Source organism: Corvus kubaryi, unplaced genomic scaffold, assembly GCF_017639235.1.
Source record: "Corvus kubaryi isolate FWS band 111438036 unplaced genomic scaffold, C.kubaryi_AGA036_p1.0 split3-73, whole genome shotgun sequence".
Lineage (NCBI taxonomy): Eukaryota > Metazoa > Chordata > Aves > Passeriformes > Corvidae > Corvus > Corvus kubaryi.
The window spans coordinates 29,381,001-29,394,669 of record NW_024582091.1 but is presented as its reverse complement, the minus strand read 5'-3'; the positions used below and the strand labels follow the sequence as shown (position 1 = coordinate 29,394,669).

At 45.7% G+C, this 13,669-nt stretch overlaps 1 protein-coding gene across 1 annotated transcript in view; it reads right to left on the bottom strand.

Annotated features, from left to right (window-relative positions):
* Positions 1 to 13,499, bottom strand: part of SLC35F1 (solute carrier family 35 member F1) — a 230,614-nt gene extending 217,115 nt beyond the window's left edge. The window contains exon 1 of the mRNA XM_042016858.1: positions 13,063 to 13,499. Coding sequence (XP_041872792.1) covers positions 13,063 to 13,265 — 203 coding nt within the window. The 5' untranslated portion in view covers positions 13,266 to 13,499. The remainder of the gene's footprint in view (positions 1 to 13,062) is intronic.
* Positions 13,500 to 13,669: the final 170 nt, after the last annotated feature.

Here is a 13,669-nt window from a genome sequence, read left to right as displayed (position 1 = left end):
TTCCATGCCACTGTGCAAATGGTTCCACCAGCACAACAAAGAGGGAAGAAGCTGGGGACAGGGTCAAGAATATGAACAAGAAGATAGGAGTGGAACAAGGAGCTCTTCTGCCACCTGCCGAGCCTCATTCTGCCGCCCCAAATTCACCTGACTCTGCCTTAAGTGCCAGGCCATTTCAGGTGCTGTTGGGAAACCTCCTCTTGTATTTTGACAGGAGGTACCCTCAGGAAAGTTAGTTGCCTTTGAAAAGCTGTCTGTCCCTCATCTCCCAATGCCTACAATGTAGTGCACACATTAATCATTTTGTTTCTTGGCAAAGTTTGCCCATAAAGTTTCAGAGAAGCACTATAGTAACTGCAAACCAGATGCTTCTGAGTACTATGCTCTGTTTTATAGCACTGTGTAGCATTTTACAAGCATTAACTAATCAACAACTCTTCCAGGTAGTTAAGTTTAATTGTCCCCGTTTTACAGGTGCTGAACCAGACCCAGCGAGGTTGAGAGATTCACCCAGGGCCAAAAAACCAATTGGTGTCCAATTCTGAACTGTAAATCAGGAGCTACTGTATGTACTTCTCTCCAAGTCCTTTAAATCACAGTATTTCCCCTCATCTGCTGCTGCGATACAGCTTCTCCTGAAAACAAAACAGGCAAAAGCCCACCCCTCCTTGTCCTGCACTGCACAAGTTGGTCAAGATACATTTTGTCCACCAGCTGTCCTGTAACTTTTAGCCATGCACAGTGAGGATGACACAAATCACCCTGCTCTGGCTTTGGTCCCAAACCCCACAGCTGGATCAGGCAGACAGTATTCATGGGGCAACTCACCGTTTTTTTAACTCTGATGCCTACTTCTGTATCATACTTATATATGATATTTTTGGGGGTGATTTTTGTTCCCTCAGTTTGCCTTTATCACCTGGTTGATTGTTTTGTGCATGCTGTACTTCATTTCTCAGGCTTGAGCTTTTAACACCCAGTAACTGCAGTGGTGCACAAGCAGCAGCTACAGCAGCAACAGTTAAATAGAAGCCAAAAATTAATCAGATAAGCAGTATACTCAGTGAATACAGCAACCTTTTCTGGAAAACAAGAAGAAAAGACTGTCTGGAGAAGAGTGACTTTTACAGAGTTTCACCTTACAGGCCACTGGGTGAAACATTATCTCTGTGTGTATGCAGCTGCTAGAGATTTCTGCACATAAATGTTTGGTGAGCTGCTTAGAATTGCATTTAAAGGCTGGGCTGAGACCAACCATTCTCTAGAGTTCTCTTCCTGAGAGTTACAGAACATTTCTGGTCCAGCCAGAGGAAGGAAGGACATTATCCCCAAGCACCACTGGAGCTGTGATGGGAACAGAAATGCTGGTGTTAGGACTGTCTGAAGACTTGTCTCTCCCCGCCATCAGCGTCGTCTACCAGCCTTGAACTGCAGCAGAGGCAGAGGTGATCAAATACCTTTCTTACCCCATATTTCTTCTGGACCCCACTTCTCTCACCTCCCACCATGAGCTTTCAATAGGTCAAGCTCTGGAAGCAAGTGAATGAGCTCCACATCAGTTACCCATTTCAGCTGGTCTCTGCAACTGCTCCTCAGCCAAACACTGCTGCTTCTGAAAGATAAATGCACGCATGGCTGCTGCTCAAAGAAAAACATGCAAATACACTACATTTGGCAGGCAGCTTAGGATAAGTTACATTTGTACCTTTGTTCCCTCTCCCACTTTGGGCCTGCCACACGGAACAGCAGCCAAAATGCATCTCAAAGATTAGGTCTGGTCTCAGAGCCCTAATTTTGCACACCTAAGTTGCTGCTAGTCCCAATGACTGGATTACGATCATGACTCATTTAATGCTTGATGCATGGCATTTTGATCAAACAAGTGCCCACATAAATGGAAAAAAACAATCATTAAAGGACAAAGAAAAAAGACAAATTTAAAATTGTCGGAGTGTAATGCTTCACAATAAATGGCAGCTAAATACTCTTGAGTGTAAGAGTGTTTTGGATGTCAGTAAGAACATTCATAAATGAGAAAAGAAATTAGTATTGATTCTGTGGGCTCATGTCTCAATGCAGCTATAGGTTGTGATGTAGGGATAAATCTAATAAATTAATCTAGCTGAGTAATAATAAGTTCCATTAACACAGTAATGCATACCAAATCAATATGTATGAACAATTTCAGACATCAAATTTAACAGAAATTCTTCTACAAGTTGGAATGTGCTAGAATTTATTTATTTATGATGGGAAGTTGATTTTTGGTAACTAAAACATCTCACATGCTTACACACAGTCACAGACACAGAAATTTTCAAGTGAATTACTAGGGTATTACTTGGTGTCTTAAACTCAAGTAACCTCCCTAGAGCAAGAGCAACTCTGAAGCCCAGAGATTTTGCTCGGTTAATATAAATCTAATGTTACTCTTCCATTTCTGGCAACCCTTCAACCACCATCACATGGCACTGCACCTTACCTTGACCACTCTGCCTCAGTCCTTGAGTGCATTTCTGGTGCTGAACAGTTGTTCTGCTGTCGCCTTTACATTTAAATGAGAGAAAACCTGGAATTTTCCTTTTTAGCGCCAGTAAGAGGTTATCATACATGTATGATAACCATGACACTACCTTGCCCCTGTGCTTCTAGATTAAATCCTCCAAGTGTTCTGGAATCTACTGAATGTCTTTGAAGATGTGATTCCCTCACCACAAACTGGACCCAAAAAGAAACCCCTGAAGTATACTGTCAAAAAAATGCTGGTGAGCAATAAATCAAAGCAAAGAAGCTTTGGCAGAAGAATGTGAGGAGGCAGCAATGGAACAAGGTCTCCAGGACTACCCAGAGGTGTTGTCTGCTCTGGGACAAGCTGGACAGCACTTCTGCAAATGGTGAAAATGCAAATGGTGATGCTTTTTCTACAAAGCATCCCACTCAGCAAATCAGGCACGTGACAGCAGAGGTCAGGTATCCAAAATCTGACTGGAAGTTACCTGTGAATATCTGGTAGGTTACGCAGGAAAAGGAGGCACTTTAATTGATCATTACGTATATTTGGGTGATGGCTTTTTCCCCACTATATTGCATGAAGCTTGGAAACTTTTTCTGCCTGAGGGTACTTAATCCTCATACCCAGCCTGATGAAAATTATATCTACAACATTAAAGTTTTATTTCCTTCAAGTATCAAATCCCATACCCATTAAAATATTTTCCAGCTCCCTGCTCAACTCTTCCCAGCCTACTTGCTATTTGCTGTCCTTTCTCACTTTCAATCTACCCAGGACAATCCCTACAGACCCCAATATACTGGCAGCAGGGAGTTAAAAAAAACATAATCAAAAGCATTTCATGTCTGTAACAGCAGCAGCAGAGAGAGAAAAGGAAAGGAGCAACAGGAAAGAAACCCTTAGGTTCATTACAGTGCTCAGCTTCTAGTAAGAAGAGATTTCAAAGGCAAATGGCCCAAAGCAGGCTGCAGAAGCCACCGGAAATACAGAGCTATTTAAACTCCATAAAACACCAGGGCTTAAAATAATCACAAGGTAATTAATTTAATTTTAATAATTATTTTCTAGCATTTGCCTTACCATCATAGAGAAAAAAAAAAAAAACAGAAGATCCATGCAGAATAATACTGCACCCTGGGAAAGCCACAGAGTGGCTGGGTAGACAAAGACTGAAATCTTGGTAAAAACCAGAAAGCATCGGACAGGGTACAGCTTATGCCTTACCCCTCCTTGGAGCATTTGGCCCCTACCTTTCAGTGACTCACATCAGGCCTCCTCTTGAAGAGTTAGACATCTACCTCCTTTCTTCAAAAAAAGGAGAGAGAACTCCCCCTACTTCTACTTTGCAGCCACCACTCTCATTTAGCCTATCCCAGCTCCCTCAAACTCCCCCTTCCCCTGAAAACCTCTGAGATAGCCATCCCAAGGCTACATTAAGGAACAGAATTTTAGTTATTAGGCTGGAGAGATCCAGGAGTGGAGCTGTGGAGCTCTCTTCTGCTTCAAAGAGCTGATTAAGAGGTATCAGAGCAGGAACAGATTCTGGTATCTCCCTCAGACAATACCAATGGCTTCTTCTCTATTTCACTAAAGAGGGGGAAACATACACCCCTCTTGACTCATATTCCATTTCTACCAAATGGAAAGCAGAAAAAGCCAACTGCCATCAAAAAACATTTGCCAGATAAGAAAACTAATGAGAATAAATGTGGCACAGAAGATAGCACCCTTTTAAAATCAGTGCAGCTGAATTACATACAGTGAAGCTTCTGGACACACACACAACAGCTTCTTTGACAAATGAACACCAAAGAGGACTAAGTAAACTAATGGCCATCACTATAAATGTTTCAAATTTTGTTTTCATTCCATTATCAGCTAATACTGGCTTACAGGTTGAAATTAAAACTACGGTTATAGTCTTGTTATTGGACATAAATTACTTAATTTATCTGTATTAGAGATGCAGCAATCTGTTGCAAGAGTAGCTTTTGTAAATGAACACCTTGAAGCCAGGAAGGCCTTGGAAGATGAGCTGCAGGGGGAAAAAAAGCATCTTCTAGTTCTAAACTTTCAATATTCAAAAATTCTCATGTCTTGCATTAGGACAAAACCATGACCTTTTGAGGTTCTTTATCCCAAGGGAACCTCACAGCACATGTGTTCACAGCAGCCTTCAGAGATGCAGCAAAGCAGAGTTAAACATGGTCTCCTACATAAGTACTCCCATCACCAGACTACCATGAAGTCTTACTTGCTCTCCATCCCAAAAAATCTGGTCTGGGCTGTGGAGGCTGGTGGGCCTGCTGGACAAGGAGCAAAAGGAGTCCTACGGTGGGATAAGTCCTAGGTTCCTTTCTAGCTTAAGGTGACTGAAAAGCTTCCCCCAGAATGCTCTGTTATGTTAATATACCCCAGTTCTGCTCCCCTGGTTGGCTCTATTGGCCGCCACACCCCTTGTTACCTGATACGGCCTCAGAGCTCCTCGATTGGTTCCCTCACCCTGGACCCCCCCATAGTTCTGCCCGGATTTTCTCAGGAACCTTGCACGAGTGCGGATGCTTTAAATCTCTCCTGTAGAGCCCCATGTGAAGACTCTTCCTGCTCATTCATCGTCGGACTGTTTTGCCAGCTATCCTGTGTGTGTGTGTGTGTGTGTGCGAGTGTGCTGGCTGCACCGAGAGGCTTCCTCCTTGGAGGCGCTTTTGGGAAGGTCGCGGCACTTTACTATCCAATATCAACGTGACACTGGACATAAGAAACCTTACTGAACAGGCAGTCTTGAGACAGACCAATCCTTCTTGACAAGGTTTTGACTCATCTACATTTTCTGATGGGAAAAATGTTATAGCCAAAGAGAAGATTCATTACTCAGCTCCAAAGTTCTTTCAGGTTGCCACAGGTCAGACCTATCTGAAGGTGGAGTGTGATCTCTCACATTACATGGGGAACAGGCAGTGTGAGGAAGCAAAGGTGACCACCACCCTAAAGGGAATGTCAAATTACGGACTGAAGTTACTGTGTTGGCTACAAACAGAAGAATGGCTTAATACGTGTCCCTGTTTTTTACTGTGGAGCCTGCATGGTGTCATTTGTAGACATACCTTTCTGGTGAGATCAAGGGTCACCCACCTCCTCTAGGAAATGATTTGGTTATTCCCATGTGCCATGGCACATCCCCAAAAGCAGGCACACTCCTTGCAGATGTATGGCACAGTGTTGCTGTACCTGTGCGCTCGCCAAGCACGGCCAGGCTGTGGGGATGCTCCCTCCTGCACTGAGGAAAAGGTGATGTATGGGAGTCAAACCTGCTACCTCAATTGTTTGGTGTCTCTGAGAAAGATGACTGAGAGTGAATATGTATTGAATTAATGTTTTCTTAAGTCATGAGAGAAACCAAGTCAGAGAAAGCTGAAAGACTACTTCAAAACTTGAAGTGTTTTCAGGCAAAGTCTCAGTAGACGGATGACAGACATAAATAAGCACAGACAGGTAGAGTAGGCAGTTCACAACATGAATCTCAGAACCACCAATACTTACACACTTTATAGTCATGGCAATTTATGAGTCCCCATTCAGCTGTTCTTGCAACAGGTGATTTCAGCTGAGTTTGAGCTCAGCTCACAAGCCTTTGAGCACGTGATTTCTGTTGTTGTTGGGCTTGGGGGCTGATTTTTTATAGTTTTCTATGTCAAGCTTCTTCAGCAACTTCTTTTTTCTAAGCTTTCCTGGTAATTAGCCCTAATCAGTATTCAAGTGCTAATCTGTAAGGCTATCTGCTGATTTAAAGGAAGGGAACACCTCACTAATAGCTCCAGTGTTTCCCTCTGCCGGCAGAAACAACCCTGATAAGGACAGAGACTCCAGCCATCTCCAAAGAGACAGAGCCACAAAGAGCCCTTCTGATCGCTGCTGGCATCTGGCCTTCCCCTTATTAGCACATTAAAGCTGCTCTGTCCATCCCATAAGAGCCACTCTGTCCATTCCTCCCGCTTTCTCTATGGAGCCATTTATGGTGCTGCTCCTTTGAAACCCCCCTAGTTCAAGAGGCAGTAACCCCTTCCCAAAGCCCACAGCACAGCCAGTGTCAAAAATTCCCACTTACAGACAGGCACCCAGTAAGTGCCGGCATTTGGAACGTCATAGGTAGACAGAAGACACCCACATATCCTGCCTTGCCCAATTGTCCCTCCTAGGGAAAGTCTTTTCCCAATCAGTACCGGGGCTGTTGGGTTTGGATTACAGTGCACTTACCATATCACATCACTTCAAACAATTCCTACTTCAGAACAGGACCAGCAAGGCTTGTGTCTCCTAAAGTGCAAATTCTCAGGAGCAAAAACAAGGCACAAGGGACAAAGCTTTCCAATCCCAGCTTCTAAACCTGTTAGGAAATGACACTCAGACACTTTGAAACCAAATTTGGACAGATTTCCAATGCATGCTACATCAACAACATGGAAGCTTTTTGTACTTTAGCTGATCTTTGCTCTCGAATCAAAGCATTTTGAATGTACTATGGCATGCCAATAAGTAAGTATGCATTCACTGAAATTAGTTGTTTGGAGAAGGGAAAGGGCATATTTTTCTCCCATTTTACAGGTATTTCCCTTATGCACCCAAATTATTGGGAACACAGCTAATTTGCAGAAGTCATTTGCTTACAAAATGGCGATTACAAGTGAACTAATGAGAAAAGGAAAGAGTGGACAATTTTTCATCACTTCATTTCTTTATCCTCTGCCAGGATGCTTTCCTACAGGCAGATATGACCTTCCCCTTCCTCGACCAGAAAGAATAATACTAACAGGCACAAGAAAGCCAACCTAGTTGCTTTATCTATGCTCTGATCTCATTTTCTTTGACTTACTTCAGAATGGTATAAATATTCTTACCTAAAAGGAGAACTGTGGCTATCCGAATGGAGCTCGGGCTCATTTTTCTACAGTCACTGTTATTCTGGGTAGACTTTGAGGAGCTATTTGTACTTTTTAAGAAAAAAAATCCCAAAGGAAGCAAATTCTTTTGTTTTGAAGAAGAAAGCAAAGCAACTGAAGGTCATGAATACTCACTCTTTTCTTGGATTCAAAAATGATATGTTTGATCCTTGACTTGCTTTTCATTAAAGAAAAATGCCATAAATTATTTGGTTTGTTTGCCTCTCTGATCAGTCAACTGAAAGACATTTTTGCTTTGGGGCAATGAAACACATTGTCTCAATTTTATTATTATTCAGCTCCAAGTTCTTTTTAGTACATAAAATCCCTGTGTCTGATTTATTATGCAGGTGCGCATTATTAGAAAAAAAAACCACATTGGGTTATAGCTTTTGATACTTGCAGTGCCATTTAAACAGCTCCCATCTCTGAAGAGTTAGTAGCTTTGACACACGGTTCAAGTTCAAAGTTAGTCAGCTAGTGGGCCAAACTCTTTCTCAACTCCAGTATCAGGGATGAATTGGGCCAGTAACATACTAAAAAATCTAAAGTTTTACTCAGACTGCACCCAAACAGACAAGCTTTCTTTCAAAAAGACTCTAAATTGCTTTTTTTCAGATAATTTTGTTCAATAAATCACTGCCTAGTTTAATGAATTATACTTATTAGAAACATTTTTTTCTTCCTTCTCCTAAGACAGGAATTACACCTTGCACTGGCTTTATGCACAAGGCTGAAATTTATTTGATAAAACTAAATAAGTGAGCAAAGAAGCAGAGAAAGTCACACTGTTCCATAGACAGCTTTGGCAATTCACTAGTGCAGAGAACATAACTACAAAGCTATTTAAGAGACGAGATGCGACTGAATGGCTGAAATAACTCTTATTCCGTTTTCTGACTCAAGTTGAGTATGTGTCTAATATTCTGATATGATTTTTAGGAAACTTCTGAGAAATACAAAGTGCCGTTCAGCAACTGCCAGCAAGAAGAAGCCCATGAAGACAACCTTGAAACAGCAAGATAAGGCACAGCTAGACTTTACAGCTAGTATTCCTTAAGGAAGCACTAAGAGATAGAAGTGGGTAAACCCAGAAAAATGCATGTGCCATCCAGCTTTCTAAAAAAAGTCCTTGTCAAGGAAAGCAATACAATAGCAGTGCCTTAGACATTTCTCTGGAGACCCGAGTTCACTGACATGGCTACAGTATTTTTTGTTTCCACGAATAATCTCATTTACTTAGCTAAAATAACTTTGTCATAGTATCTAAAGATATTAACTCATTTTGCTTGCAGAAACTTTGTTTTCCCTCCCTGTCCTGCTGCCCATGACTACAGAGATAATGTCCATGTATAAGCAGGTATCTCACTAGTTGGCTCTCATTTGGAGACAATTTGCGAGAATCCCCCGAAGAGATTACTTGGCAACCTGCTCCCCCTGTGTTTCAGCAACGTTTATTGTCTGTCCAGCTCCTCTCAAGAGGTGACAGACTTCCCAACGTAAGATCAACCTGTAAATTAGTTCAGGTGCCACAGGTAGCATCTGCCAGGTGAGTCTCTGCCCTTCAGATCACCCAGGAAGTGTAAGAAAGGGAGACAAGCCACCTCTTGTGCTGGAATACAGCCAGATGGAGCGAGCTGAGACACACCAACAGGTATCTCTGAAATACGTAGGTGCTGGGGCGGAGGCACAGAGAACCACAGAACCCCAACCACATTATTTATTTTCTATCTTCCCGCTAGAGGTGGGAGTCAATGAGGAGCAGGTGAGTCACTGCTTATTAAGTGGTCCTCTACAAGGAGATAGAGTTGGTGGAGTCCTATTTTGGCTTCACAGAAGTTTGGGGAAGCAAGCAATCAAGCAGCCATCATTATTCTTGTTCTCCCCTGCAACATAGCAGGGCAGGGTCAGTCAGGGACACCTACTCAGCAAATGTCACAAGGAAGGTACCAGACAGGGCCCTGTGCATGGGATTTATGGACCATGGGTGTGAGTCACAGGTCCAGGAACACATCTGCAGTATGTAATCACCACAGCATTTCCCCTTAATGCAACAGCAGCTCAGAGCCATCCTCTCCCAACTAAGAACCATAGAATCATTAAGGTTGCAAAAGACCTCCAAGATCCTTGAGTCCAGCCATCAACCCAACACTGTCAGGTCCACCATTAAACCATGTGCCTAAGCACCACAACTACTTCAAGGAAAACAGCAAGTTTGATCCTGTTGCAGTAGGTCCTGTTCACCATCACTGGCAGCCCAGAATTTATATACAAACTATTCCAGTAAATCCCATAATTTTGTTGAACATCTCCAGTCCTTCATAATTCTAACCATTCAATTTTGTGTTTTAATTTGCTTTCTTGTTATGGACAACTTTTTTCAGAGTGCAGTGTTTGCTGTGATCACTGAAATGGATTTTTACAGGCAATCAGTTCTGCTTTCAGTGTGTTCTCTCTGAAATACCCTGCAGGGTTTGTTCCAGTGTTTCTCTATTACCTCGAGATCTACTGAGTGAACAGAGAGGCGAGGTTGGAAAGTGAAGCTTGTAAAACAATTTTGATTTGTTTTAATTGTTTAATTCCTGAGTTGCCATGGAAGGCAATTGAGGAATCAGCAAATGTCTGAGTAACTGAACTGCTACAAAGAAAGTGAGAAAGAAACAATGATCAGTTTCTGCCAGTGTCTGTCTCCTTTCTCCTGCTGTCTTTTTCCTCCTTGACCACACCAGAGTCTGTCCCCTCCCTGGGCACAGACTTCTTAGCAGGGCCTCTTGTGGCAGGACAAGGGTTTTCAATTAAAAGATTAGATAAATGGAAGAAATTTTTGATGATGAGGCTGGTGAAACTCTGGAAGAGGCTGCCCAGAAATGTGGTAGATGCCTCAACCCAGGAAACATTCAAGGTCAGGTTGGACGTGACTTTGAACAACCTGATCTAGTTAAAGATGTTCCTGCTTAATGCAGCAGGGGTTGGATTAGGTAACCTTTAAAGGTCCCTTCCAACCCAAACCATTCTATGATTCCACCAGTCATAAGCAGGTTTCTGGCAGTCCCAGCTGTTGTTAACCTTTTAATTTTGATGTCTGCCTGAAGATCCCCTACTTTGTCTAGCGGAAAACAGAAACACGAGTCAGACAGGAACCTTTCACTTATGGGTCTCAAGCAAATGGTGCCCAAGAAGTATAGATAGCGCAGAGAAAGTGTTACCCTCTTCCAGGAGAAAAACAATTGGAAAAGACAATGTTTGGTTTGTCCTGGTTTCCTACTTCTTTAGGGATATGGCATATATATTTCTTTCTTTCCCCCATGCTATTGTTCCCATAGAAGATGAAACTATAAGCATTGTGTTAGCATTCATTTCACTGTATCTACAGAAATACTAATGAAAGCTGTGATGTTACATGGAGACATTAGATCCCATGTAAAGTTGAAGGAAACTTAAGGAAATCTAACTTGTGCAAAATTTCCAGTGATACACAATGTGGGATTGGCTAATAATTAAAAAATCTCAGTAACAAGTGTTCTCCTTCTCCATAAATCACATTTATTTGGAAAAATTTTACTCTTGCTTCATGTTTGAGGAGAAGATAAGAACACAATTACAAAAAAGTGACTGGCTCCTGTTCCTTAGGGTGCTTTTCTGGCCTATGGGAGATCTAATTTCTAGATTCAAGTTTATGAATCAGAACAGATTTGAACTTTGGTCACCAGAGCAAATTTCTACCCTTTCCCCCTTTAAAAAAGAAAAAAAAAAGGAAATAAACCAACAAAACCAACAAAACAAAACCCACCACAACCTAGGTATTCTCATTCCAATCATACAATCACATATAAAGAACAATAAATATTGACTCTTTATCTACGGCTCAGTCATGTACATGCATAAGCATGGTAACTACTTAAACTGTAGAAATTAATCCAACACCTCCTAGCCATGAAGACTGTGGTCAATTTGATGAGTCCCCAGAGATCATTACTACCCCTCTTGCACAGGAGAACCTATTGCTTTTGTATCTGATCTCTTCACCACATCTTCATATTTCTCTTGGTGCCCCTGGGAAAACATCTTTTCTCTAGCATCTTGTTTCAGGACTGGCACACACCTCAGGATGACCAAGCAGAAGGAGAGTGGGATCTTGCAAGCACAGGATGTGTACGATGAATCGGACTGTCGGGTTGAGGAATTGAGTCAATCATACTGTACTGAGAGTTGCAAAATGCATATGTACAAGAAAATGTGTAATTGAGTTGAAGCAGCTCTTACTTGTTTCAACTTCTTTTCAACCCTTGTCATGCTCAAATAACAAAAGATAAATATTTCCTCTTCTACTGAAGCTTTGGGGAATCCTCCTAGAATGGTAAGTTAATTACCTGAGTGTAATAGGGATGTTCTGAGAGCAAATAGCTTCATGTATTTTTAACAATGTAACACTTGTAGGAATTGTAATTCCCTAATATTTAAATCTTGTAAGGGTCAACGACCTTCATCTTCAAACCTAAACCACCCATTTAGAAGAGCTGGGTTCAGTAGCTCATCCATGTTACACGAATCTGAAACTAAAGCCGGGACAATGAGGCCAACGCTGGTAGACACCATCCGATTGCTGCAAATGCTCTGTTTAGCACGTAAGAGTCATTAGGCAGAAGTGATGGCTCCAGCTGGCTTTTCAGACAGGAGCTCTTTCTGGAGAAGAGCAACCAGTTAGGCACTGGATGGACTCTGCTTTGTAGTAAAACCCTCTGCCCTAATCAAATGCAGTGCAAAAGAAACAACCGGCAGAGAGGGGAGCGTAAAGGATTAACTAAGATGGTTCCAGGGTTTTCTTGTGCCTTCGGTGAAATAATTTACTCCGAGTACCCTGCAGCTTTCCCATCTTTGCACTGACCACTGTGAGCCACACGCGAACCGAGCGGCTCGCCTCTCGCCAGCAGCCCCAGCGCGCCGCGCCCGGGGCACGAGAGCTGCTCGGAACCGGGCAAAGATCCCCCACGACGCCACCCGGCACCCCGGAGCATCAGGCCGCGCCCGGCCGCTGCTGGCGGACCCCGGCCGGGAGCCCCCGGAGCCGCCCCCTCCCCGCCGCCCTCTCGCCCGCCGCCCGCGCTCCAGCTTCACCGGCGGCGCCTCCGCCACGGGCCGGGCTGCGGCAGCGGGGATGTCTGCTCCCTCCTCCCACTGCCTCGAGCCTGTCCGTGACGGGCCAGGAAAGCTGGAGCCGGCGGGAGGCGCGGGGGCTCCGCGGCGGAGGTTGTGCCTGTGGACACGGCAGGTGCGATCGGCACCGGCACCGGAGGGCAGGGCGCGGGCTGGCGCCTCACGCCGCCGCCTCGGAGGCAACAATGGGCCGGGGGAGGCTCCGCGCCGTCGCTCCCTGCCCGCCCGGGACTTCCGTGGGGAAAGGCGCTGCCAGCCCAGCCCAGCCCAGCCCGCCGAGCCGAGCCGAGCCGAGCCGAGAGAAGCCGCCCCGCCGGCGCCTTCGTGCCCCGCTGCTCCACCCCGCCGAGGGGTCGGGCTGGGTCGGGGCCCCTCCGACGGCTGCCCTCGGGACCTGCGCCCCAGGGCGAGCGGCACCGTACCGTGCCGCCAGAGCCCCGCTCCATCCCCTGGCCTCACCTGTTCAGCACTTTCCTGATCCTCTGGCGCACGCTGGAGGAGGGCGCGGAGATGCCGCTCCTGCCGCCGCCACTGCCGCCCTCCGCCGGCAGGTTCTCGATGGTGGCCACGACATGGCTGGGCTGCGGCGGGTGGTGCGGCGGCGGCGGCGGCTGCGGCGGCGGGGGGTGGCGGTGGTGGCGGTGGCGCTCAGGGGAGAGCATCGCGGCGGGGCTGCGCCTCAGCGGAGAGCGGGGCGCATCCCGGCGAGAGGGCGGCGGGCGCTGCTGCCGCCGGCGCTGGCTCCCTCGGCTTCCGGGCAGCGCCAGACCCTCGCCCGCTCCTCCCTCACTGGGCTGCCATGCAGCGAGGGGCGGGATGCTGCCGCCGCCGCCAGCGAGTGCCGCTCACGGCCGACGAAGTGGCAGCAGTTTGGCGACCCTCCTCCTCCTCCCACACCCCCCGCGCCCAGCCGGTGCCTCCCCCCGGCGGAGCCGCCGCCGCTGCGCCGCCTCGATCCCCTTTGTTCCCGCTCGCCACCGCCCCGCGCTCCCCTGGCGCACGGCTGCTGCCGCGGCACGGCCCGGCCCGGGCCCGTCCGGCGCGGCGCGGCGCGGAGCCCCCTCGG